This window comes from Anser brachyrhynchus (genome assembly GCF_964034855.1).
Source record: "Anser brachyrhynchus genome assembly, chromosome: 1".
Classification (NCBI taxonomy): domain Eukaryota; kingdom Metazoa; phylum Chordata; class Aves; order Anseriformes; family Anatidae; genus Anser; species Anser brachyrhynchus.
Window position 1 is genome coordinate 115,985,573 of NC_137694.1, and position 26,921 is coordinate 116,012,493.

Below are 26,921 nucleotides of genomic sequence, written 5' to 3' on the forward strand. Positions count from 1 at the left end.
CAGATGTCGATTTGGAATTTTGAAAAAAAAGCCTTCCTTGCTCACTCTTCAATCTTTTAGGTCACTTTTGACTTTACAGTTACTGCTGTATTCAATTTTGTGAAAACCTTCTGTTGAAGGTGAATAACCTATCTGCTCACATTCATCAGAAATTGATATAAATATCTGTAAATTTCAAGAGGTCTTACTGCTATCAAGAAGTGTAATGTAGCATGTTTATCCTTTGTTACAATTCAGTGAGACAGAACAGGAGGAAACAATATTATACATGTGGAAGTAAATAGGCACCAAAGGGAAAAGTGAAAAGATCTTTTAGAGATATGGGCAAGAACAGATTTTGCCAAAAATATTTTTCAAGGTTTTGAACTGCAGACTACTTAAGTATGCTTCATATCTGGAGATCAAACACAAGAGAACAAGGTAATCAACATGAAAGAATGAATTCATTCCAGCAAAAGTTCCAGGGGTGAGACACCGCACTGACTCAAATCAGTGTGTGCCTGGAAATTCATCATAGTGCTCAGCAGCCTTCCTGTCCAGGTTGATAACTACCTGAGATGATCAAAAACAAAACTCCCAAATTATAGAAATGATTGTTTCACTTTTTCTTTTCCAAATCAGCTGATTCGTGTTGACCCTTCATTTACACTGTTCCAAGACCAAATAGAGAATATGAACAAGCACAGATTAATAGCCTCTGTATTTAAATGCACTCAGAAATGCAAAAGGCTCTTTATTGTCCTGAAGCACTTCTCAGGACTGCTCAGAAATCATGTCTCCACTTTGGAAGAAAGGGAAAAAATGCTCAGTGAACTAATTCAGCCTTGGGAGTCCTCTGACCTGGATAAATGGCCACTGTGCCCTTTGTCTAGCATCATCGCTTTTGTTTTCCAAATTGGATATCTTTGTGGTGGAGATTGTGTGAACATGGAGGACACCAACCACCTTGAAGTGCAGCTCATCTTCTGCTTTCTTGGTCCCTCAGGTAATACACAATCATTTCTTGGTATCTGAGTTGGGTCTAGAGACCAAAGGACATCTACAGCACCTTCTTTGCAGGTGCCTTGCTAATAAACAGCTGAAAAACACTGTTGCTTGAAGCTTTGCTGCCCTTCTGCTAGGGATGCAATAGCACGGCCAGTGTTACACCACAGCTTTGTGTTCCGGTGGTTCCTCTGGCCTTGGAGATCATGAGCATTGCAAAGGATAATGTGTAGACCATACTTAAGTAGGAATGGTGAGCACAGATAAAATTGTGGTTATCTATCTCTGCTTGCCACTGTGCTAGGAAAGGTGCAATGCTGATTGTGGAGGTCTATGGAAGCATGCACAGAACTTGGAAGTGCCCTTTCTCTGTGTCCAGATTAACCTAACACAGTTTGCAAAGGCACGATGTGCAAAATGAAACTCTTCTGCTGAAGTTTGATTTGTATTCAAAACAAATTTTAAAAAAATATCTAATTTGCTACAAGGAATTATCGTCATCATCATCAATCATCATCATCATCATCATCGTCATCATCATCATCAAGAAGGATCTCAAACCCATCTTTTAGGGATCTTATTTGGCAGCAGATGATTTACTACTTGAATCTGAATACTATATCTAAAGGTTTAGGGGTGATGAAGTAGCTGCTGTTGTGAAGAGTTGAGCAACTAACTGTTGAGAAAGGTATGAAGGAAGGATAATAGGCTATTATCAAACACTGTGTAAAATGTTTGCATAGTACAACATTATTCAGAGGATAAAGCTGTTAAACAAAATGTGTAATTCCTTTTCCCTGCCTTCCCTGAAAGTGATATAGACACTCACTCCAAAATTGCAGTTGAAATGCTCAAAATTAGCGCATATCTTTTCTCGTGAACTTAACACCTTGACTTCTTGCCATGTTGCATTTTTTTTTAAACTAGTACTGTGAAATTGTAACCACTCCATTTAGGTCTTATGGTCCCCTTCAACAAATGGTTTAATTTTTTCCATCTTTAGAGGAAGCTTCCTGAAAGAAACTTCACAATGAAATTGGAGTGGTTTTGTTTGCGGACATTTGGAGCTCCAGCTCATGGCCACTTATGCTAACAACCTCATTTTCTGTGTTAAAATTAATAACAATGAACTGTTTTATAATCAAGAAAAAAAAAAGAAAAAGTAAGGAGAGCAAGGACTGTAAGAGAAAGAGATTGCTGGCAAATACTAGGGAAATGGGATATAGGACGAGCTGAACTTAGATGTCTAAGCCTAGCACCTAGCATCAAGAAATGTTAAGACAGAAGGAGAAAAAACACCTAAGAACTGGAGAGTTATTGTATTCTCATTCCTGAGATGGTGATGATCCAGCTTAGAATAGAAGTCATTTATTCCTAACCCTGTTTAAATTACATTTCAGACAATGTACATTTGTCACATCTGGAGCACAATGATCTAATCTACTTTCACCAGTTGCCTTGCAGAAACACTTGGGTGTGAGAAATACTGATTCCTTTTCTACTTTCATCTACATACCCTTAAGAAGTAATTTTAGAGTGTAAACATCTCTTCTTTGAAGAGCAATAAAAAATTCTGGTGAAAAACTGTAACCCGAGCAAGGCTTATTTGGAGAGAGAGCAAAGTCTGCTGAGATGTTTTGGAAGGCTGGAACTGCTGAGGTATTTGTTAGGATTGGGCAAGGATAAGGGATAAATATGGCAATTCATTAAGGTGAAAGCAAAAAGACAATAAATCAGTCAGTCAAAGGGACTGTAATGAAGAGCAGGAACAGCTTTATACAATGTTTTTCTAGTTGATAGCATCATTTAATATATAAATAACCATCTATTGCTTTCCACACACATTTTCCACAGCTGGCAAGTGTGTTTGTTTACGTATCTATAAGCCATTCTGCAGATACTGCTCTCAAGCTGCATATGTGTCAGAATTATAAATGCACCCTATTGTAAGTTTATTTGTAGAATTAGCCATACAAACCTAAAGTTATATGCCCAGTTTTGTAGCTTTTTTTTTTTTTTTGACAGTTATAAATGTGTTGATTTTTTTTTTCTTTCTCAGATACTGTTTCATTTTTCATGTTTTTATTTTTAGTCAGAGGGAATCCCCAGAGTGTCATCTAGTGCACTCTACTGGCCAGACATAACTTCACCAAGTTTGAGGGTCTTGCTGGTTAGAGTAGCTTGAATTCTTGTTGTTACTTTAAAACTGTTACTTTCCTGAGTTGAAAAAGGTTCTTTTCTGTAATTTAGTGCAGCTTTAGAGGAGGGATTTGAACCATGTTGTTTACAAGTCAGGAACTGCATTACCAGCATGGCTACTGGCTGTTTGGGATTCTCCTTTCTCTCTCTTTTTTTTTTTGTAAATCCCTCTCCCTGAGTTTCTGTTTCTCTCTGTCCCTCTTGGTTTCTCTCATCTCACATATCTCGCTTTCCAATTTCAGCTCCCCAGATTCAAAGGACTTCCCATGTCTTTTTCTGTTTTTTTACTTTTTTTTTTCTATGTGTGTTAGAATTACACCTTTGAAAGTCTCATTTAATTCTTTTCAAATGGCTTTTTTTTTTTTTTAATGTTCCCAAGACCTCTCTCAGAAATAGATTTCACCTAGGCTTAAAAGGCTTAACAGTGTCAAGCCTGTTGTTAGGAAGCAGCTGTTAAATTATCATAAAACATGTTATTTGTAAATTTCTTTTTAAAATTTGGGACAAATAAATAAATTCTTCAAATCCAAGCTTTTGTGCATGCTGCTTAGAGGTGACAGGTTTCAGTATCTTCAAGCCTTATTTATTTATTTATTTATTTATTTTTGGTGGATCCAAGAAGAAAAATAATTTACTCAAATTCCATTACAATAAACCTATATAGTCTAGCAAATCTCTTAATTTATCTCTAGAAAATAACATGAAAGCAGTAGTGATATTTACATATAAACCAAATATTTTAAATGGTAAATTTCCAATACTGCTGTACTGAGATTGGCGTTTCAGTCATATTCTTTCCTGTTAGTAGATTTGCATTTAGTGTTGCAGCTCTCCCATAAGAAGGGGAGGGATGCCAGAGTCTTGTTGTTTCAATGCCACAGCTGTATTCTGACACTAAAAGAAGCAAAAGTGCCTCAGAAACCACTTCCCTATTAAAGCTAGATGTTATTTTAGTTCTTGCAGAGTTAGTATTGATTCTTGCATCTCACTTGCACTCTACCTGCTGTTAGCATAGTAGGGAATGGAACAGGGGCTGTAAAAGCTGGAAATAACAGATATGTCCTTTAGATATGGTGACATTTGGTTGTACCTTTGTCCCTCAATCCTGAAGGCTTGTCATTTTCTTCACAGCTACCTGATGTACTTCACAGTGCTGGGCTGTGCAGAGCTGACCTTATCTCATAAAGTAGCATGGCCCTCCAAAATGAGAAGTGTGAGGTGCTGCATCTTCAGCTGAGCCACCGATACTCTGTGGTGGGGGCTGTAATAACGTGTTAGCTGTGAGCACTACAGAACAAGACCAGAAACACTCACCCATTGTTATTATTATTATTTTTTTTTTGTGCTTTTGAGAGATACGTGTCAGTATCAGGAAAGCCACAGGAGTAAATATTTGCAACAGTATTATCCTCTGAACCCAGAGGGATGTTTTTGAAGGTTGTAAACAAATAAGGAAAACTGCATATTGAAAGGACCCATATGTTTTTAAAACCAGTGTTGTTTTGAATTCTTGTTGATATGGTATGAAGGACTCAGACTGACATCATGTCTTGCTGGAAGTGCCTTGGTGAAGCTTCTGCCCTCAGAGGAATCTTCATGGTACATTGAATGTGAATAGTGAAGGTGTATTTTCCCTGGCCTAATATTTTGATATCTGCCTTGGTAGAGACCTATCTACTCCATTTCTCAGAACATCTCAGAAAGTATGGTGATGCTTCCAAGGGAAATTAAGGAGTCCTTGATTTGATCTTTCTTCTAAATTTTGGTTTGGTTAATTATTTCAATTTCCTTTCATAAGATGCATTATTCTTCATTTCCTGTCATAACATGTAGTGGAGAGTTTACATGACACTACATAAGCACTTTTGCACTATGTTACTTCATTACTCATTAAAGAGATAAATGTTGCCAGAGCGGGGAAACTCTGAAAACTGAGAAAGGGTAATTTTCACTTGATCAGAATTGGTCACCGACCAAATGAAAAAAAATAATAGTGACTTTTCTGATGAATAGCGTAAGATAATGATATCCAGCTGTGTTTGTCCCATGTAAAACAATACTGAATGATATTGCTATAGCTAAGGTCACAGATTCTTAACTTTAGCTTTAATATTTCTGTATCCTATGACTTTGAGAAGTGTTGGAAGGTGTGATGTGTAGTATGTTGCTTGCTCTACGGCGTTGGAGATTGTTGCAATAAGCAACGTCTCCTGCTGCTCTCTCTCTACATTTAGTGTAAGAAGGAAAAGTGAATATATGATGGCCAAAATTTGCTTTCACTGTTTGCGTGTGTAAATGGAAAATATTTGTAAAGATAAAAAATGAAAATGTTTAGTTTTGGTGGAATGTTGGCCTGGTTGCACCTTCAGCAAAAGTAACGCAATGCATGTGGAAAAACACAAGTAACTACCACACAAACATGTTTTAGAAAATGTACTAGTAATTATGGCATTAGTCTTCGTGATGCCACAGTTAAGGAGCATTATACGGCACCCTCCCTCATATTTCATGTTATATGCATGCTAGAGAGATGACCCAAATAGAACAAAATGCAGCAGCTGAGAATGGCAAATGTAGCTGCCTATCCAGCTGCAGAGTAACACCTTTACCCTGGTGTTTCTGAAACCTGTTTTCAACAGGTTTTCAAACCATTGTGTCCAGTCTCTTTATTACTATGGACTTCTTCCAGACTTCTAGAATTTTAGCATAGCTTTGCCAGTTCAAGCGAGAGGTAATCTTCTTCAGTGAAAACTGATAATGACTGAGTGGAAGATGGGGGTCAGTATCAGAGCATCAAAGGAGGGCATAGAGGTCTGTGTGATTATGCAGGGGTCAATAGGAGGTAGGGGTGGGAGGGTGAAATAGCGAAAAACTCCAAGGCTTAAGTGAGTGTGGCTACATTGGATACACTGCAGAAGTATACTGTCTTTTGATCTTATATGTATTTTCAGTGAGATGCCTTTTATACTCCTACTACTTGACAATCATTTTTCTGGAAAACATTGTTCAGTAAACCTGGAGATATCTACCATTCTTTGGGCTGTCAAGTTCGTTTGACTGTAGTACAGAAATCTCAGAATGTTTCAGCTAAAAAACAGCAATTTTCTCATCTTCTCATCCAAAGGTGATGCAGATGTTTGAAACCTTTGTGCCTACTGCAAGTATCAGAAACAGTAAACATTTCATCTCTTTGATTTCTCTTCAGTGCCACCTATTTCCTGGAAAATGTGGAAGCTTTACATTTACTGCTTCAGATTCTCTGCCAAGTTCCTTTCATTTTTTTTTTCTCCATTTTTGTCTCACACGTTTATTATACGGTGACAAATGCAGTTTTCTTCTGACACTACATAATAGATGTGTGAAACACACACACATGTTCTGGTAAGAGACTGCTCTTTATTTCCTGTCTCCAGTTGCAAAACATGAGTCAGGGTTAGGAAGGTCATACTTCTGTCAGAGAAGTGTAATCTGCATCCTTAAACTTTCCTAGCTTTTGTTACAGTAGTGGAGGAAAATGGCAAATCTAGTTCTTCTATTTCTCTACTCAGTATTTCCTCCTCCCCAAGCACATTATTTCTTCATTTCCTAATCACCATTCCCTTGTATTGTTTATGTTTACTCAATTCAGAGATTGATGCTGTCATTAACAGGAAAAACATCCCTGCAGCTCCTAAATCAGCACTCTGACTGCAGTAGGTACAGCAGTTTGAGAGAAAGCATCCTCCTACTATTCTGGCTTTAATGCAAAGAAGAAACATTGCTAGTCCATTACTGTGAATTCCAAGCATTATTTTCTCTGCATAGACTGACACCTGATGTTCTGCTGTATAACTGTAGTTAATGACCAAACAGCCTCTCTACAAGACTTTGGTGACATAATATGCCTTATTTATATGTACCAGCTTTAAGTGTTCTGTACACTTCTGCAGTGTGTAGGGGGCCTCAGTGAAATACAAAATCAGACAGATCTTTTGTGAACTGAAGTGAAACAAGCCCCAAGTTACAAGTTAAAACAAAAACAAGCAAACAAACAAGCAAAAAGAGAAAACTGAACACATTATCACTTCTGACTGGATCCAAACAAACTAGGAATTTCATGTGGCAGGCAGTTATTCTGCAGTTACCCATGGGTGATTGGAAGCAGCAGGAACTATGGTACTTCCATGTTAATCATAAACAGAGTTTTGTAATGATTTTTTTTTCTAAAGCATTTTATCCCACACAGTCCTAGTGGTTGAGTTGCTCCTGCAATAGAATGACAAATAACTGGGTGACATGCTGTGAAAAATTTAGAAAATGAGAAATGCTATCCCATTTTCCAAACAGAGCAGAAACAACACTAATTTCATTAGGCAAGATGGAACAGACAATTAAACTGGGCATGCTTTTAATTTTGATGCTAACCAGATAACTGATGCCTTTTGCAAATGTAATGACTGTTGAAGTGATTCCTTTAAAGTGAAGCAAAACCACTGGTTTTCCTTTCTAAAATTAAAGCATTTACCTTACACAAAGTATAAGAAATGTTACCTGTTGCCTCCACCATTCCTTCTAGGATTACAACAATTTCTAGCTCCTCTTTGGGCAACTGGGCTTTGGAAATCTCCCAGAAAGGACTCTGCTGGTTAATTTCATGGCTGATGATCAGTGGTGAAACCAAAAAGAGACGATCATCCCCTGTGTAATAACCTACGTTGATATCTGTCTGGTTGAGTGGTATAAATTCCCCCTCCTTTGTCTGTTTGGATTTGATCAACTTGGCTCGTATTGATGCCTCTACAATGTGTGAATTCCTAAGGTCTCCTACTCGGAACATCAGACACAGCTTTCCATCCCGCATGGAAATAACTGCATTTGTAGAAAAAACCAAGGTTTCTGCCCTCTTCTTGGGTTGGGATATTTTCACAAACATGCAGCCAACCATGAAAGCGTTGACGATAGAACCTAAAACAGACTGAACTAAAAGCAGAATAATTCCCTCGGGACACTTGTCCGTGATGACCCGGTAACCATACCCAATGGTGGTTTCTGTCTCGATTGAGAATAAAAAGGCTGAGACAAACCCATTGAGGTTGCTGACACATGGGGTCCACGTGCTGTCCCCTATATGATCCATATCTCCTCGCACGTAGGCGATTAGCCACCAGATCATTCCAAAGAAGAGCCAGGTCACTGTGTAAACCATGACAAAAATCAACAGGTTGAACCTCCACTTCAGATCGACTAAAGTAGTGAAGATGTCAGTCAAGTAACGGTAAGTCTCTCTGACATTCCCATGGTGGACGTTGCATTTCCCATCTTTCCTAACATACCTCTGGATTTTTCTCTTGGCACATTCTTTGTTTAGATTTTTTGGCAGATCCTCTCTAGCTTGTTTGGGTAACTTTGGCTGATGAATAGTGACAGGGCTCTCTATGTCCTGCTCCATTGAGTCTTCTTCCAGTACGTTAGCTGCCATTAAAAACAAACAAACAAGAAAAAGGCAGACATTATTTTTCTTATTATTTCTCTAAATTAACAAACAACTTCTTCCTGTATTACCAACATGATATCACTATGAATAAATAAAATTATCATCCTAGTTCTTTGGTCACCTATTAGATGCAAAATGCATAAGTCAAATGATGTTAAGCATCCTCAATTTATTGCTAAATAGAAATACTCTGAAGGAAAATGCTCTTCTTTCCTATCTATGAGGTCATCCTACAGTGTGTATATCTACACGCATATTTAAATTATGCAAGATGTGTTCTAATAAATCTTTCTTCCCCTTGTCCCCGTTATAGTTTAATAAATGAGCTTTTTTATGCACCAAGAAATATCTGGGAGACAGTAGATAGAAATGAGGAAATGGATTTGCTTGAGGGTTTCAGTCAAGATAAGCAGAGCAAATGAGCAACTGTTGAGGTATTTTTTTCTATCAATTGCATCGCTGTGGGGAAAGTATTAAATAAGTTTAAGGATTTTCAAACAAAACAAAACAAAACAAAACCAACAAACAAAAAACCAAACAAACCAAAAAACAAACAAACAAAGAAACAAAAAAGAACAGTAACCACAAACATTTTTTCAGCAAGAGCTAGTCCTATTCCTGTTGAAGGAAAGGTGGGCTTTGGTGTAATATATATCAAGACCAATTCAAGCACATTTCTTCAGAAAATCAATGTCTTGCTGATGCCGAGACAGAGAACTGTGTGTCCTTCTCCCAGTAATGTAAAACATACAGTACTTCAGAACATGATTTCATTTGAATTCAGTATGCTTGTGGCCTTTAATTCAAGTGTACCTTTTTCTCTAATGACATGGGCCTACAGAGTGCTCCCCAGTATGTATCTTACAAGAATATAAAACCCAGAAACAACAGTAACTGCCTTTTTTCTTTTTGCTTCCCAGCATTTTGAGATAAATGGCTTCATTAGTATATGAAGTTATGTTTATGTACAAGAGAGAAGAGTTTACTGAGGAGGAAAGTGGTCTAATCAAATGCATTTTGCTTGAACACGAGGACCTGGTGAGGTCTTGGGTAATTGTTGTCTTTTTACTGGAAACCCTTCTGCACTCTGGGGCTTGTTTCTGTGGGAATTTCTGCTCTTGAACTCTTAATTTTCTCCCTTCTGGATAGCTGTTGTTCTGTTGTCAGGCTGGGAAAGGAAAAGGCTCCTCCCTACTCTGCCTGGATGCCTAGCTCTGAACAAAATGACACTGATGTGATACTGTACCACCAGTTTATGGAGATGCCCTTGCTCAGCAATCAAGATGTTGACATGCATGATGTCTATGCACCCTGCAATAGCCACTGTTTACAGTTATATCCTGTGTTAACTTCTGTGCAGGCTCTGCAGTGGGCTGCCCAGTCCTGCTACAGGTGATGACTCTCAAGCAGAGAGCCAGGCACAAGCATCTTGGTTTGGGGAAGTGCTTCATCTCCCTGAGCTCCTGTTGGCTCTGACCACCTTTGGCCCTGCTGGGAAATGAATGCATAAATCCACCAAAGCTCCCTCCTGACTCAGTGGTCACATTTCTGGCACCCAATGGGCTTGGGTGTCTCTACTTTGCACTGTCCTGCGCAGCAGACCCAAACCCTTTCATGTGGACGATCTACTGGGGAAGGACTGGACTCTTATCCAAAGAGGGGACTTGCACAGGGGGCTGCTCTTGGTGGGTCAGTATGACTCGAACATTGTTTTGGTTTCTCACTCTTCACAGCAAGTATTATGTAGCAGACTGTCCGTGGAGTCTCATAGTACCTGTAGCTTTTTCAAGATGTGCAGATTTATCCCTGTGGAGGTAGATTGCACGTTCCTGTAAAGTTTTAGGGGTGACTGAAGCACACAGAAAAAAAAAAAAGGCAAAAAAAGAAAAAAAAGAGGCAAAAAAGAAAAAAAAAAGGCTGTAGACTGGTTGTCTTTTCTCCTGGCCTGCTCCAGTGACAGCCAAGCCTCTTGTTCAGCCTCTTGTTTGTTAAAAGAAAGGCATAGAAGCTGGCAGTAGCATGGAACCTGGCAGCAATACTGTGTTTTAAGACTGTATACTCCATCCTCTGCCACTTGTTCAGTTTGCCACTGTGTCTTAAGATAGCATTATTTTGGCTGATTGTAGTGGCAGCACTTGAAGTCATGTCCCAAACCAGTCAGTTCTGGATGAACTTATCCCAGTTGGTGACAGTGTGCCTACTTGGATTATCACTAATGCTGTATAATGTATGACGAAATAAACACAATGAAAAGGCATTAAAGGAACCTTGTGAGGCAGACTTAAGCCAAAGCCAGAAAATTTGAAGTTAGGGCTTCACACTTTATACTTAACTCTATTGTGCCTAAGGAAATTTCAGTCCACAGGAGCTATCACATCGCTGCAGTAACAAACTCTTGAAATACTCATGAACAGCCTACAAAGGCTCTGGCTTTTTAAGCTTTAATGCCATGTATGTTAGATGAGTAAAGCTGGTTTAATGTGGTCCATTATGGTTCAGGCATTGTGAATATTTTGCTTTCCCCTCACTGTTAGAGGCTGGCGTGAGCACAGAGACAAGCAAGGTGCAGGTGTCCCCTGTTGTCTTTGAGTCTGTACCTGATACTAAAGGCAACTATAGCCTAGACCTAAGTGTATTAAAAACCTTAACAGGCCTGGGAGGGGAAACAGGTGCTGATTTTATTAGTGGCATCAGGAGAAATCTGAAGGGATGTACCCATCCCAGGGATGTCTTCCGGTCATATGCTGCACCCATCTAACCTGCTTTGCATAAGGTGTTTATTTCTTATAGAAGTACTTCCTAGCAATGAAGCATGTTTTATTCACACAACAAATTTTTCTCATGCTTTCAAAATGCTTTGTGCTGATGAAACCCTTGTGCATCATAACCAGCATTACCTGACTTTTATGGTACATGAGATGAGTGACAGAGCTAAGGGCCATGTTTTCTCAAGCAGCCATAGGTTTTGTAGCTGAAGCAAGGAGCTGCTGCGCTCCTAGCACACGTTGGTGGGCTGCCACTGTCACTGTAAGGGGTCTCCTAAAATGTGAGAATTTTCCTCAGACTTGAGAGGTGGCACCAGAGATGGATCCTGCCTGTATACATAAAAGGACAGCTAACAACCAAACCCAGTGACTTCATTTAACCTAAGTCTCTCTCAGTATATCATCTACCTAACAGTCTTGCAGACATTGTAATCTCCCTGGAGGCATTTGGCCATTTTGTAAACTCTTCAGGCTCTTTCCAGTGCTGCCACTTCTCAACTCTCAGGCTGTCTCTGAGAGGCAAAATTAAGACTAATTTTTAAATTCCTTTTTTTTTTTTTTTTTTTTTCCTTATGTAAGATGCCTTTTTACTCTTTCCCTCACCCAAATGCCTCTACAATGAGACCCCAAAAACACCTGTATGGGGAGGTTTCTAGGTCAGAACTACAGCTCATCACTGGGTGGTCAGAGTTCTCATTACAGAGTGAACCACGGGAGCAGCAATTCCTGAAGTAAGTGATTCAAGGAATGTGCATCTGTATGTTTCCATGGAAATGCTTGATGAATAAGTTTTAAACACATGGCACGATCCCTGTTCACCAGTGAGGCTGAGGAACTGCCACATATTGAGGGAGCCTTTGCCACAAAATGCTTTGACTAATTATATTTTTACTTGATATAAACCCAATTAGCTTATGCTGTTTATTTCATTTAATTTTCTTTTTGGTTATATAATGGCTGTCATGGTTCCAGGAACAAGGGAGTGAATAGCAGCTATCTCACTTGAGAGCTATTTTTGCTCTCTCCATTTTTCTTCTTGACAAAAATATATACACATTATTAATCTGCACAGAAAAAAAAAAAAAGGTACTTTTGAACACTTCCCCCTCTCCCAGTAAATATTATGTTTGTTTGAACACCACAATGGCCAGGTATCAATACCATGCTAATTTAGCGTATACTCTGTTCAAAATATCTGTTCCAGTGGGTCTCTCAGGCAAGTACATGAAACACATATGAGATTTCAGTGATTTGTTTTATTTTTCCAGCAAATAACAAGAAGGACTTCTCTGAAATATGTCCCTGAATAGTTCATTTGTGTTTCATCATAGCAGTACATACTGGCTGTGTCTATATCAGTTAATTAAATGTGCCCAGGCTTATTATTTAACATGGAGGCTAAATGTGGTGGTACAGCCCAAATTTGTACTATTTCTCTCCCATTGTTTTCAAAGTAGGGTAGGCTTATTTAGTCTGCTCATTGTGAATGGTCCATGTCCCATGCTAATACCTGAAATGCAGCAAGGAACTGTGTGTACTCAGTACAGAAAACCACAGCAGGGGTTTTCCTAGGAATTTTACCGTACAGGCAGTGCTTAGGAGTGTTCTATTTTCTAGTAAAAATGCAACCAGTGATGGTGTTCCAGCCTTGTCTATTCTATGACAGCCTTGGAAAGGCACAATCCAATGTTTCCAAGCATATATTTTAATTTAGAGTCTGTGGAAGGACAGGAATCCAGTGTCAACAACAAACTATGAGCTGTACTTATGCTTTCGTGACCTTCATGGCTGTGAACACAACATATTACTATAATCGTTAAGTGATCGTTTTATAATCAGCAATGTAACTTTTTGTGTTTTGGTAGTTCTTCAGAGATCTTGTCATGATATTGTATAAGCGCAAACCAAAAGGAATCATGCAAAGAGCATACTCGTCTAAATTTAATGCTCATAGCTTATTTTGACTGTAGGATGTTCTACAAAATAATTAGATGTTTCAACAGAGAGTATTACAAATTGTAACTGACCATTTTGCAATAGAAGCTGATATAGGCAGTTCAGTGACAGTTTCACTGCAATTGAGTAGACTAATTTTATTTCTTCTAGCATAGTTGTAAACTGTGTGCAAATTTATTAAAAAATCTCTAATGAAAAAAAAAATCATTTACAACCTACAAACTATTCTCATGGACTTTATCACACAGATACAAATGTTGTGCAGATGTAGTTTTGACTGTGATTTCTGTCTTCAAGTTGTTCCTCACTATCATGATAGGACAAGTGCAACTTTTAAATTAAGCAGATGTTTGCATTGATAAGGTCCAAGCTTGCCTTTTGTGAATAGTCTTCAGTGTTCACCTCTCACTTGCTGTGATCACAAGATTTCCTGACACTGAGCGCACCTATGGAATATTTGACAGTACCAGGTGGATATTACTGTTCCCTATTGTCTCTGGAAGGCCATTAGTCTTTGGCATCAAGAGAAGTCATGCATACCATTGCACACTACAAGAGATTTTCCACTATGTTCAATACTCTGGTCTAAGTCTAGGTCTTTTTGTTTCTTTTCTTGCATGTGATGCAAGAAGTCAGACAGAGGAAGCAGACAGGGAGCTTTTGAAATGTTTTGCCTGATCTCTGGTTTGTTTTAGTCACCATTTAAGAGCTTTGTAGAATCTCAGTCTGATGAGCATCGAGGGCACAAGAACAGATATTCTTGGAATAGAGGGGGATTTGCTTGTTTGATGAACTCAGGCTGTATCCCTCTCAGTGAAAGCAGGTAGTCTGTACTGTGAGACTCTGTATCACCACTTGATATGAGGACAGAAAGCCTTATTTACAGAAAAAAAAATAAAAATAGGAGCCTTTTGTAATCAGCTAACAATTGTAAGTAGTCATTATCAAAAATGCAGATTTTCCTCTGAAAAAGAAATAAATTAGGATCTGGTCCTGTGCTGTAGAAATCAATGAAAGATTGCCTATTCACTCAGCTGGGAACATTGTCTATTTCTCATTTTAAAATGTTGAACTATTCAATAAACACTGACTTGTCAAATTTCTTCAAGTGCCAAATTACTTATTTGCACCCGTAGGATCATAAATATAAATTCAGAGAGAGCATGAATATGATTTAAATTTATTTCAGCTGCAGTTTTCACTAGAAAATAAATGCAAATTGAAGTATATTTATAATTAGAAAAATGGCTGTAAAGATGACACCTTGTTTTTTCATGCTACCTGCTTCATTAATGCCTTCTTACCCAACTCAGTAGAAATAAATTTCTACTATTTTCATTTCTTTTAAGCCTGTAGAGTTGCAAAAAAAATCAGTCTGAGTAACACTTTGCCTCTCCATAGTACGAACATTTTCATGAATTCCTAATTCTTGACCTTTTTATTATGGAGGATGAAAAATGATGCTGATACGTGAATTTAAAAAACATGATTCCATTTTTGGCAATCATTTGACCTTGTAGTTTTTATATTTGTTTCTAACCAATTTTGACACAAAATTTACCACTAAAGGCTCCAGAATGCTGTTTTTACATCTGCTTTGCTACATGTAGCTTCATTTAAAGCACAGGCAAGCCAAACATCCTAGGCTGTGTTATGTGTGTGGTTAAGTATAAAAAGGCTACAGATTCTGAACCTGCAAAGATGTGTGGAGGCAGTTAATTATCAACATCATTTGCCTTTCTTTAAGCTAGGAACCTCAAACTGGATTATGAAACTTGTTTACTACCTGAATTCTGAGTGCTTGGAATCAATGTTAATTCAGACTCATCTCTTGTGCAAATGCCTGACATTAAAAATAGATTTCTAGTATAAGGAGAGTTTGCTGCTCCTTATTCTCCTAGAAGAAAATCCAGTTTGCCTTTGCTCTTGTCTGATTAGTCTAGTTATACATCATTTTTACGAGACTTTTGACTTCCAGAAAATCTCAAGCTGGAGTTCTGGACTATGTGAGGTTTTCCCTAAAAGTGTGTGGACCTACACAAATTACCTGTTGTTTTTGACTTCAGCATATGTGCTGGCCATTGACCCCCTTACATATGTAGTGACTAGAGCCAATCCAGGCTGTTTTCTGGGGGCCCAGTTCAGTGCAGTCTAAGTGCCATTATTTTGAGCAGGCTCAGCATATCTGTGGGTTATTGCTGATATCACAGATACAGTATGGCTTATGCCATGCTCTTATTCATCAAATTCCCCTGGACAGTGCAAGTCATCTTTGTCATTAACTATATGTTCAACTTAAAACTCCCTCTGATGCTGTGCAGCAGATGGTCTATCATCTTTATCTCGTGCTCACTATCTTTTCATGGCTACCCTTTCCACTTGTGTACCAATGGAAAAGTAGACACTGGAAAGCTACAAGGAAAGCACAATCAAGATGGCTGCTCATGATGAGTGTGCAAGGCTGGCATTAAAATCAGAGACTCTGGCATGCCACATATTCATAGCAACATACAAAGAAGTCAGAGGAGTACACTACCTCTTTTGAAAAAAATCAGACCTCAGTCTCTCTTGCTACGGCGTTCTTGTCCCATCCATAGCCAATGCAGAGAATGGCCTCCTCAGAAGCTCCCTCTCTTCTGAGAAGGTGGGAAACATAGAAAGAAAGCATCTGTGCACTTGGAAAATGCGTATGATCACCACATCTGCTGCAAGCAGTGGAGCAAGGTCAGTGGCAGAGAGAATGCAGGTGTCCCTGAATCATGCCACTGGGCAACAGGAGCCCTTGTCTCATTTCTACTATTTGCACGTCGTAAAGCTAATGACAACTGTTGTAGTAGAGATAATAGGGATCATTAATGATTCAGAGTGCTGACAGGCCTTAATAGCTGCAAAAGCTGGCCACATGTTTCCCTTCTGATGCCTCTGCTTCAGATGTATATCTTCCAGAATTTCTGTAAAGTGCCATTGTCTGTTGTGCTCCCTGAAGGGTTTCTTTTCACTAAACTACAGCTATTTCAGCTAGTTACTATCATATATGCTAATGCCAAAATTTTTACTTGTAAGTTCCAGTAGTTCTTCAGACATTTACTAAGAACTCACAGTTCCATTTCTGTGAGTTGTACCAAGAAAAGGAGAAAGAATGAAGTATATTGACCTGAGTGTTAGTTTAAAACTTTGTGTTTACATGGTCTAACTGCTGGAAATTGAATAACAAAATTTAAAAAATGTCTTGAAATCATAGAACATTTTGGGTCAGAATGCACCTCTAAATGTTTCTTGGCCAAACCCATGCTCTAGACTGGACCATCTTCAAAGTTGGATGATGTAACTCAGGGTCAAGGATAGGAGTTTCCAAAGCCTTTCTGGGCCCTGTTCCAGTGCTGTATCCTTCACATTGGAAACATTTTTTCTTTGTGTCCTATTGGAGTTCCCCTTGCTGTAACCTGTGCAGATTGATCCTTGTTTTTCCTGATGCACTTCTGAGAAGTCTGGCTTCATCTTATCTATAGCATCTTATCTATCTCATCTTATCTATCCATCTTATCTATAGCATCTCTTTTGCATCTTAGCTGTTGATTTTTTTTTAGCTTCCGAGGAATTTCTGTGAGGGCTGTATGTATTTTCCTTACTGAGTACATTGAAAAAGAAAGTTCTCAAGTTTTTGATTAGAGATTGGGAGAATTAGTCCCTTCTTATGATTTTTTTCCATATTTTTTTTTCCCAACTGAAAATTCTAGAAACAAAAATTAACTGATCAGCTGGATATTTTGTACAGATAATTGACACATCTAATTCTGCAACTGTAATGTCACTGACATCTGTGGAGTTCTCCTGGTTATTTCTGGAGGCTGAAGTGTGAATAGGAGCTTGGCTGGCCTGTCCAGTGCTGATTATGCATATTGCTAAATATTAGCCTTCTGCCCATATTGGCTTCAGGCCATGCCAATAGTACTCTGAGACAATACACGGGAGTGGTTTGGGATTTGATAGTATGTGCCAGGTACTGTTCCCATTAGATAGCACGGATGAGAATGTATCATGTTTGGCTTCTTTTACTCTCATTGTCCGACTCTATCCAAGCAGGCTTTGCTGCCTCAAGCAGCTCCACAGACCCTCATGCCATCATCTGCCTCAAGCAACATATAACCTTGGTGTGCAACAGAGACTTCAGGACCAAGTGCCCTGCAGCATGATATGGGTGGTCCATATCCCTTGCTTGCAAGGCTGCAGAACAATTCCTGACCTTCTTTTGTTTAGCATAGTAGATCAGGGATCTGGAGTCTATTCTAGTATGTTAAATATTTAGAAATGAGGGCAGGCAGCTGTTGTACTAGTCAGTCTATTTGCCCAGTTAAGTCACTAGGGTGGAGATAAATAGACCCTTCGGAAGGAATTGCAACCAACAGTTTTCCCACTTTCCTGTTGACAGGAGAAGCCAGCAGTTCCCTCTCCCTGTAGTTTTCTCTCCCAACTCTATCAGAGACAGTTCCTCCCCCCCCCCCCCCCCCGCAGTTCCTGAAGTAAGAGTGGTTTTACTCGAATCCTCATCCTTGGGACAGCCGTATACATTTTTTTTTTCCTGCATTGCTGAAAAACCTTGAGACAGCTCTGTGCCTGAATATTCATACAGCTTCTTCAGCAGGTGTTGCAACAATATTGACTGCTGCACAGACATACCCTGACAGCTCTCTTTTCTTTGATCAATGAACTATCATAAGTATAAGGCATAGGAAGAATGGAGAAGAGTATTTTTGTCAGAAAGGAAGAACTTGATTCCATCAATATGCTGTACCAGTCCACTGAAGTCAGTAACTTATGCAGTGAAGTAAGCTTGCAGACCAAGTGCAGGAATTTATAGTACTTTCCTCCAGAAACGGGCAGAAGATACTATGTTATTGATCCAGATCTTGGATCTGATCAGCTTAGGTTTAGAGGATCGGAAACGAAATTGAGTGTTTAACTTTCCTCTGCAAAACGTCACCTACACTGAGTAAACTTTCCCTAGGTCAAGACAACCTTCTGCTGGTAAGACAACGTGGTGTTGGTGCTGTGAGCAGTGTGCGTGTGTGCTGTGATACAAAGTGGATTGATTGCTACTTTGCAGCTGATTTTGCCTACCAGCAGCTTTCCAGAGAAGCAAGGCTTTGGGAGAACAGTGAGAAAGCCATTAGTGAAGATGAGACGTTTGTGTTAGAACGAACTGTCACTTGCTATGTCTGCTTTTCCAAGAAATACAGACTGCAGAGAACAGAGTGACTTTGAAGTACAGATAACCGATTCCCTCCCCTTGTCCCCCAATTCTCAAAAGAAGAAAGAAAAAATGTTAAAAACTCCCTTTCTTAAATTACGTTCTCTTTTTCCCCTCAGTTTACATCCAGCTATACCCCAAACAGGCTGCCCCCAGGTCACAGACATTGCCTAAGTGTATTGGTTTTCCTTCTGCTATTACTGTTAGATGAAGTTACAAAAAGTATTGGAAAGAGTGGGAAAAGTGAAACAGTCAAGAACTTATTTTGCTTTTTATCTGGTAATGGAGATTTCTTTCATTATAACTTCTTTGCAAGTCAAGGGAAGATTTCAGTGGCTTCTGCTTCTAGGCAACGTGTTTCAGAGGAGCAAAATATTCCTCCCTTACAAAAATCAGACAGGATTTTAATTTAACTTTATTGCACACTTGAAAAAAATTACTAAGATTATTCTCATAGGCGGTAGGGAAACAAGGTTTTTGTGACTGCTGCTGTCTCTCATGGTGGTTACTTGGTTTATGTATGAAGCTTGTCTGTTGGTTAAGATGACATTGTTCATACAAACGGTATAACTTATAAACCCAAACTCTTCCATACAAATACTGCTGCACAAAAACTATCTTGGGGGCCTGCCACTTATCCCTCTTACAATCACTCAATTTATCTGAACAGATGCCATGTTCTTTCCATTTTTTACTGTGGTTTATACCGGGGCTCTGGCTGTTTTCTGTAAGCTCAATAATGCAACCATCAGTGGCTTCATCCACTTCTCTGCCAAAAGAACTTGCAGTGAAATACAAATGTCAAGTTTCTTGCTACTGACTTCCCATTTCTACTTTGTGCAGTTTACAGACTGCAGAGAAAAAAAAAAAAAGAGAAATAAAGCTGGAAGTGACATTTAAAAAGACATTTAGGAAAAGAAATTAAAGAAAAAATTCATAATTTGAGCTGGATCAATGTTTTGTTTCAGGTTGTGGCATTTTTATAACCTGGAACCAGTATGTGCAGAATAGTACATTAACTATATTTCCTAAGGAAATGGTCCTTACCAATCACCTCTATCTGGCCTCCTCCCAGTCACTTTTGAAACTTTAGCTGATATTTAAGTTTTTAGATCTCCTATAGATCTTCAGTTAGATTCTGAAAGGTAAGCATAGCAAAATTTGGAAGTATGTGGAGGTCTCAGGAATATTAAATTCCTACTAGTGTCATGAAAACAGACTGAGTTAACCACACTATCAGATGCCAAAGAATCTGTATAAGAGGAAGGTACAATAAATGGTGCTCCTAAAACTACCCTTTCACAGTCAAATATATTTTTCTCAGATAGCTATTTCCCACAATCTCCCTATGAAATATCTTCAAAAACATTGCTCCCACTCTGCTTGGAGCCAGAAGGGATGTATGCTTTTGTTTTCAGACAGTGTAGTCATGGCCTGGATCTGACTGATGCCCATGTTTGATAGAAGGACTTTCCATGTTCAGTGACAGATTTGTTTAGATCAGAGTCCATAGCTTTGTCTCCAAAGAAAATTGTAGTGCAAGAAAATAAACCTGACTCAACTCTTGCTTTTTTTTTTTTTTTTAAAAAAAGTCATTTAATTGAAGCAGAACAAAAGATTGAATGAACACATATTTAGTTTCAGTCGAGACTTTTTCTTACCTTTGTTTATTTTGAAAGAAAAGCCACATGCACTTGCTGCAATGTGAAACAGCTGTACAGGATATTTTACTCTCATCTACATATGAATTTGTTAAAAACATATTCAGGCAAGTACAATCTCAGGTCCAACATGACTGAAAATACAAGCCAAAAACACACAAAAAATGTTTCCATGTCAACAAATAGCAACTCTTTATGTTGAAATAAACAATTCAGTGGTGCCTAAACTACCATTTACTGTTATTTCATTTAAGCTACATAATAAAGTACAAAGGTCTATAAACTTGTTTGAAAAGAAGGAATCAAAGGAGTTGCTTTAAAATTGCTATAACTGCTATTATCCTTTTTTTTTTTTTCATATATATATATATAGGGAAGTAGGTAACAAAAAGGAACTATAAGCACCAAAATATTTCTTAAGATTAATTCAATTTAACCAACAGGAATTTCCAAAATATTTTGTGAAGGAAAAAACATCTAATTTCAGAGTTTCAAAACAGTGATATTTTGTTTGTGAAATTAATACTGAAGTCTAAGAGCATTTTAGCAACAGTTTTAGGATTCAGATTTTCACTCCTTTTTCACAGTAACTTTTTACCTAGCTTTAGGCAACAAATAAGGTTGTTAAGAAGGATTAAATAAATAAACTCAAAATGGAGGGATTATATTGAAGATTTTGTAATGCCTGTTTTGGTCTGGGTAAAGGTTTTCTTTTTGTTTTTGTTTCTTTTTTTTCCCCTTTCCATTTTGTTAAAAAATACTTAAAAACCTTTTAGTTATGTTCTTAATTTTTCATATACATATATATATATATTTCTTTTTTTTTCCAGTCTGACTGAAAACTATTCATCATTCACCAGGGTTGCTTCCATGTTATGACTCTCTAAAAGTAATGTACTTTGAGGGTAACTTGAACCTTACTGAACAAACAGAAAGATTTGACAGTGCTGGGTTCTCCTGTTATCCCAGCTGGCTAGAACACAACATGCAGTTTTTGCAAATCCGTTAAGGAGTCTTAATGGCATTTGATTCTGGATGGCTGAATTTATAGTTTAATACAAAAATAAAATCCTAGTGTGGATTCAAATTTTCTTTCCACAGAATGTATGGGTCTTTCCAGAATAGACTGAACTGGTATATTTTTTAAATAGTGGACATTTTGGATGGTACATTAGCCTTCAGCTAGCAAAGCCCATCTATCTTTATTGAAGCTAGTGAAGCTCAGCATGAGCACAAATAATTCAAAGCTTTAATAGCTTTGAGATGTCTTGAGAGAAAAGAGTTGTTCTGCTTTTCATATATCCCCTGATTTGTGTAGGGAGAAAATTTGCCTATGAAATGTATGAGCTTTCTTTCAGGGATTTGCTCATAGACATCAGAAATACAGGTTGCTCTTGTTAGAACTACTACATGAAGCTATATGTTGGGATAAATTGTGAATTCTGTGTCTTTTGTAGTCAGGTACATGTAGTCGGACTCATTTAAAGAAATAGTTGTAAAAGAAGCTGACCTTTTTAAGAGAAAAGAGCTTCTGTGCAGTAAATAAAAGTATTGAGCCCATGGAAGAGAGCTTTTGATTAATGAATAGGCTGGTAACAAGAACACACTTCTTGTGCACCCAAAACCAAAATTAAATGGAAAACCAAGATGGTAAAAATAGAGCTTGGCTGCTTCAGATCTGCTTTCTGTGCATGAAATGAGTGGCACATTTGCAAACAAATTAGGTTGTGTGTTGGTTAGGTTTCTGTTTTGCTTCTGTTTAAAACTAACTCAAAGCCCATTTGTGAGGCTGAGGCCAGCGGCAGAAGGGTAATGCTTTGCCAGGAATGATGCAGGGGTTCAGCTGCCCACTGTGGTGCCTGAGTCCCCCAGCAGCTCAAACGCAATAAGAGCTCACCTGGCTGACCTAAAGGGTGTGACTGGTGGCTCTGTAGGTGGCCAGGCTTTCTCAACAGGGACAGCAGCTACAGGAGAGGACTTTCAATCAGGGCACGTAAAAGTGCACATGGATTCATTTTTAATGAAATAATAATAATAAAAAAAAACCTTTAAAGACCTTCCCAGAGGTCTGATTCTGCTTTCCCAGTATGTGTGCTGATGTGGGAACATCAGTGAACATGAGTGTATCGGAAAGGAACGAGGATCCTGGGATGTCAGTGATGTGGGGGGAAAGTTGACAGGCAGAATGAAATGTCTGGGCACTGTCATGGGCATGTAAGGGACGCTGCCTCTGAGAGCACTAACAGAGGGGTTGGGGTTGCAGTGGGAGTTTTGGGGGAATGGACCACTAGGCTTATGTGTTCTTTCTATGCTGGCATGGTAGGGCACTTCTTCTATTCTCCCAACTCTATAATGTATATATTTCTCTTTCTGAAGTCGTTGACAAAACTCTGAGGTTAATGAGCGGTTCATAAGATGCGGACAGATGCTAAGAAAGATATTTTTTTTCTGTTCTGATTGGATGATTTTCCTGCTCATGTAAATACCATGATGACTTGACATCAGAGGTGATTGGACCTTACTTCATTGCTATAAAATGATTTCTGAGTTCAAATACAGAGACATTTTTTTTCCTAGCCTTGCTAGTTTCCAAGGAGATATCACCATGTAGATTGTCTACAAAGGTGGTAATTAGCCAGCAGCGAGTAAGATGGACACAGGGAACTTCCTGGCAAAAATCAAAATTTCAAAGCAGTTCTCTCTTTTAATGGGTAGTATGCAGAAGCAATCTGATCAGTTCTTTTCAGACTTTGAAAATATATCCTCATTTGCCTTCACAGTATGATTTTTGTACACAACTGTCTTTCAGATTGGTGACTGAACTGATAAAAGGAAAACGTACATAGATTGATTTGGATAGGATATTTTTCACAATATTTGGAAATAAAAAGTAGGATCTGATGAATTAGTCTGCCTGCCTATAAATAAAAATAGTTTGTATTTATAACTGAATGCTCTGAAAAGTCATAGGGCAGGGAGGAGTAAAGGCAGGTGCCATTCATAAAACATTTCTCTTTTTTATTTTATTTTTTTAGTGTTAAACATACATGGCCATTATATGGGGTGAGATTTGGATTTGCCTTTGAGTGAAGCAAAGACAGGATTTGGACTTGGGCTGCTTGCTTTTTTTTTGACTGGTGCCTACAACAGGTTTTGGGAGTGAGGAATGGTGAAGGAGGGCTAAGAAAGGTATTAGCTTTTCCTAACTCTCTTGGGAATGCCACCCACATTTCCTTATTAATCTAACCTACAAGTATAGTACAGATTCTGTACATGATGGCTATACTTTCCACCTTGGGAAAAAAAGTTAAAAAAATATGTAGCTGAAAAATATTTAGTGAGTTTGACCCATACAAACAGATTTTAAGCTAGAATACTTAAAACATCATTTGTCCTGTAAATAAGCTATTTGCCATAAAAATATCTTGTAGCATATGTCTTGATGTGATTTTCAGGCACATCTAAGGTGATGCTTAAAGAAAGGCTTTAGAAGAAAAGTTCTTTGAAATATTAATTGTGGAAAGGTCAGTGTGGCTGAGAGTTAGCATTAGCCAGACATAATGTGTGGGTAGAAGAGTGAAAAATCTACCAGTTTACTCTGACCATTTTATCATTATTAGTATAATTTTTTAAGGATCAGATTAAGATTTTGAGCTTGTCTCTGACTTTCACACCTCCCGTATATCCCAATATGGACCTTATTTGTGTTAGCAAATGCATATTTATTTCCATCTACATGGAATATGTGGGAGTCATGTGTGAAACGAATAATGAGGACCTGAGATATGTAGAATACAAAGCAATGAATACGTATTCAGGAAGAGTGGGGGAGACACATAGGAACTTCTTCCTTATCTGTATACAAACATTTTTTTTTTTCCATCAGATACTGAGCTCTGAAATGGCGACTAACCCCTTTATTTTGGGGCCGTTACTCCTTCTGCAGTTTGTGCAGTTGGTACTTGGTTCTGAAAGGCCAGTGTATGAAGCTGCATTGGATTTTTTTTTTTTTCTGATGCTTCTCCAAGCAGGCAACAGGGAGCAGCAGCAGAGCAAACATTTCCTTCTGCCTCATGTTTGTGGCTGTCAGCAGACTGGAGATAGTCCCCACTTTACTGCTTTCCTCTGAAACCCAAGAGAGCAGTGAGTTTGTAAATCAGCATTCCCAGAGAATCTGGAATGATCAGAAGCTCTAAAGGAAGATGAAAAAAGCACTCCTTTCCCCAGCCACAGCTGGCCTCTCTTGGTGGACAGGATCTGAGGGAGCACGTAGGGTTTACCTGCTTACAAAAACTGGGCAGGAGGCCCGGATAAGAGTGTTATAATAATGCAATACAACAGAGATAATCTCACTCACAGACCTTCAGAAAGAGCAAGGAAATGCGTAACGACTCACACTGGTTGTGACTTGTGCAGGTACCAAGGAAGATGCAACCCCGTTTCTCTGTTAACCTCCAGGTTGAGCTCTGAGCTGCAGAAGGAGCCGATGCCCTGAATTGCTGCAGGACTGTCCCCAGCATGCAACATGACAGGCACTACACCTTCACTGTGATAAAGTATTTATTACCACTGTCTTCTATAGAGCAAGCTCTGCTAGCAACATCTGGCAAGCCATTAATGACAGCTGACTGTGATAAATGTCTGTTAGTTACAACTGATTTCAGCATTTCATGGCTGACCTGAGTGTAGGCAGTAAAAGTGTAATACTGTTCACATGCAAATTAACTGCAAGTTCCTACTGCAGGGATGCTGTGGCTAAATGGGCAACATTTTGGTTTTCATCTGTGATCTGTTTTAACAAACTGACTGACTTGCTTGCTTTCACCACCCCTCTCTTGCAATTACCTTTATTATTTGTTTTTATACTTAACATTATTGTATGACTTGTCTCTGTAAAGCCAGCCTGTCAAATTGATAAAGAACATTGATTCTTCTCTCATCCTGTCTGTCCTCTCAGTACTGTTTAACATAATGTGCTGATGTTATGGGTTCAGGCAAAATTAATAATAAGAGCTAAAAAAATGCAGATTAACACATGGGTAAGTATGTTTGTTGGAGGCAGCAATGTATAATGTTATCTCCTTGTCAGTAGGGAAAATGCAGTGCTCGGTGCTGTTCACAAAATGCTCCCTTTCTTTGGCAGGCTGAACATGTTTAATTATCTGTGGTGTTATCCTAGGATCATTAACACAAAGAAAGGCAGCCTGGGATCCCCCCTAAGAGAAGTTATATTTTATTATATACATATATACATATATATATGTATGTAAATACATATATATATGTTATTTATTATGTATATTTCTCAACCAACAATTTCAGTGTGGAATTCCAGGGGATAAATTGTTCTGGGCATCAGATTCAGTGGCTTTAAAGGACCTTTTTGACCTTTTAATCAAAAGGACTCCTGGCTTTTTTTTTTTTTTTTTCTCCACCACCTCCTCATGAAGCCACCACTGCTTTCAGTCCTGTTTCATTCTCTTCCTACTTAAAAATGAAATGAAACTGATGGCCTCTGGTTAAGAAATTTTGAGCTGGAAAATAAGCTGATATTCATAGGAAGGAAGGTCTGTGCTCTGTTTTCATATGTAAAGCCAGGGCTAGTGACAATCATGCAGTGTGGGATCTGTGACCCGGAAGGCACTTGGGGCTGGACCCGATATTGGCCTCAAGTCCTGTGCTATGGGATTAAGTGCTCAAAGTGTTTCCAGATTCAAAGGACAGGATGAACCTCCCCCTGCCACACTCTGTACCTGTGGCACCTTCACACTTTTGTCGAAGTGGCTCTTGCTGAATTGGGCCTGGTGCTTTTGCAGAAGATATGCTGCCGGTGTGCTGGGGTTTGGCACTGACTGCTGGGAGTCAGCAATTATCAGAAAGGGGGAGCCAAGCTCCTAGCTGTAGCACTCCTGGTCTGGGAGACCGTTTTTTTACTTTTACAAGGCACAAGTGCAGAGGAGACAGAATGTAAAAACTGCCTCTGTAACATGGTAAACTTTGTGAAGATTATTTCCCATGATTGAGGCTCTGCCAAACTCCATGCTGTGGGCTATCCAGGTGCTGGTAGGTGCTCCTGGGCTCACTGTGCCTTCTAATTTCAAGCAGTGGATGCATGGGGCAGGGAGGCTTGCAGGGGAGGAGGAGTGGGAAGCTTCTTGCCCACAGGAGTAATGCATATAGGGGGTTTACACAGTGGGTATACTTGGCAAGTGGCTGTTTTCCACTTGTATCTGTATGCTGAAAAGGAAGCTCTACCCTTAATTCTCAAGAAAAGAGCAGCAGGTAGGAAAAAGTAACTGTCCTGGTGAAAGGACCTTGGCTTTATCTGGTCATCTCTGTGGGTCTGCTCAGTGCCATGTGTGCAGATGGGAGGACAGGGGAAAGGCAGCTCACACAGCTCTTCCCACTGACTCTGTCGCCCAGCCTACTTACAGGGTGGTGATTCTTAATTTTTTAGGGCTTCCCCAAAGGAGTGTTTGACAACCCAAAAGCCAGCTTGTATTCAATAAACAAAATGAAAGAAAGGAACTATATGCAGATGTCTTGTTAAAATAGTGAGAATGACTTTTCTATACCATTTGGCTTGCTCACAAATACAGTCAATAGAGAAGGAAAGGGAATGAAGATGTGCTTTC

At 38.9% G+C, this 26,921-nt stretch overlaps 1 protein-coding gene and 1 long non-coding RNA gene across 7 annotated transcripts in view; one reads left to right on the plus strand and one right to left on the minus strand.

Annotated features, from left to right (window-relative positions):
- Positions 1-26,921, minus strand: part of KCNJ6 (potassium inwardly rectifying channel subfamily J member 6) — a 164,257-nt gene that overhangs the window by 35,426 nt on the left and 101,910 nt on the right. For all 5 annotated transcript variants that reach the window (XM_080594087.1, XM_080594084.1, XM_080594085.1 and 2 more), the window contains one exon: positions 7,714-8,634. In XM_080594087.1, coding sequence (XP_080450213.1) covers positions 7,714-8,611 — 898 coding nt within the window. In that variant the 5' untranslated portion in view covers positions 8,612-8,634. The remainder of the gene's footprint in view (positions 1-7,713; positions 8,635-26,921) is intronic.
- Positions 1-26,921, plus strand: part of LOC308196698 — a 68,295-nt gene that overhangs the window by 14,210 nt on the left and 27,164 nt on the right. The window lies entirely within an intron of this gene.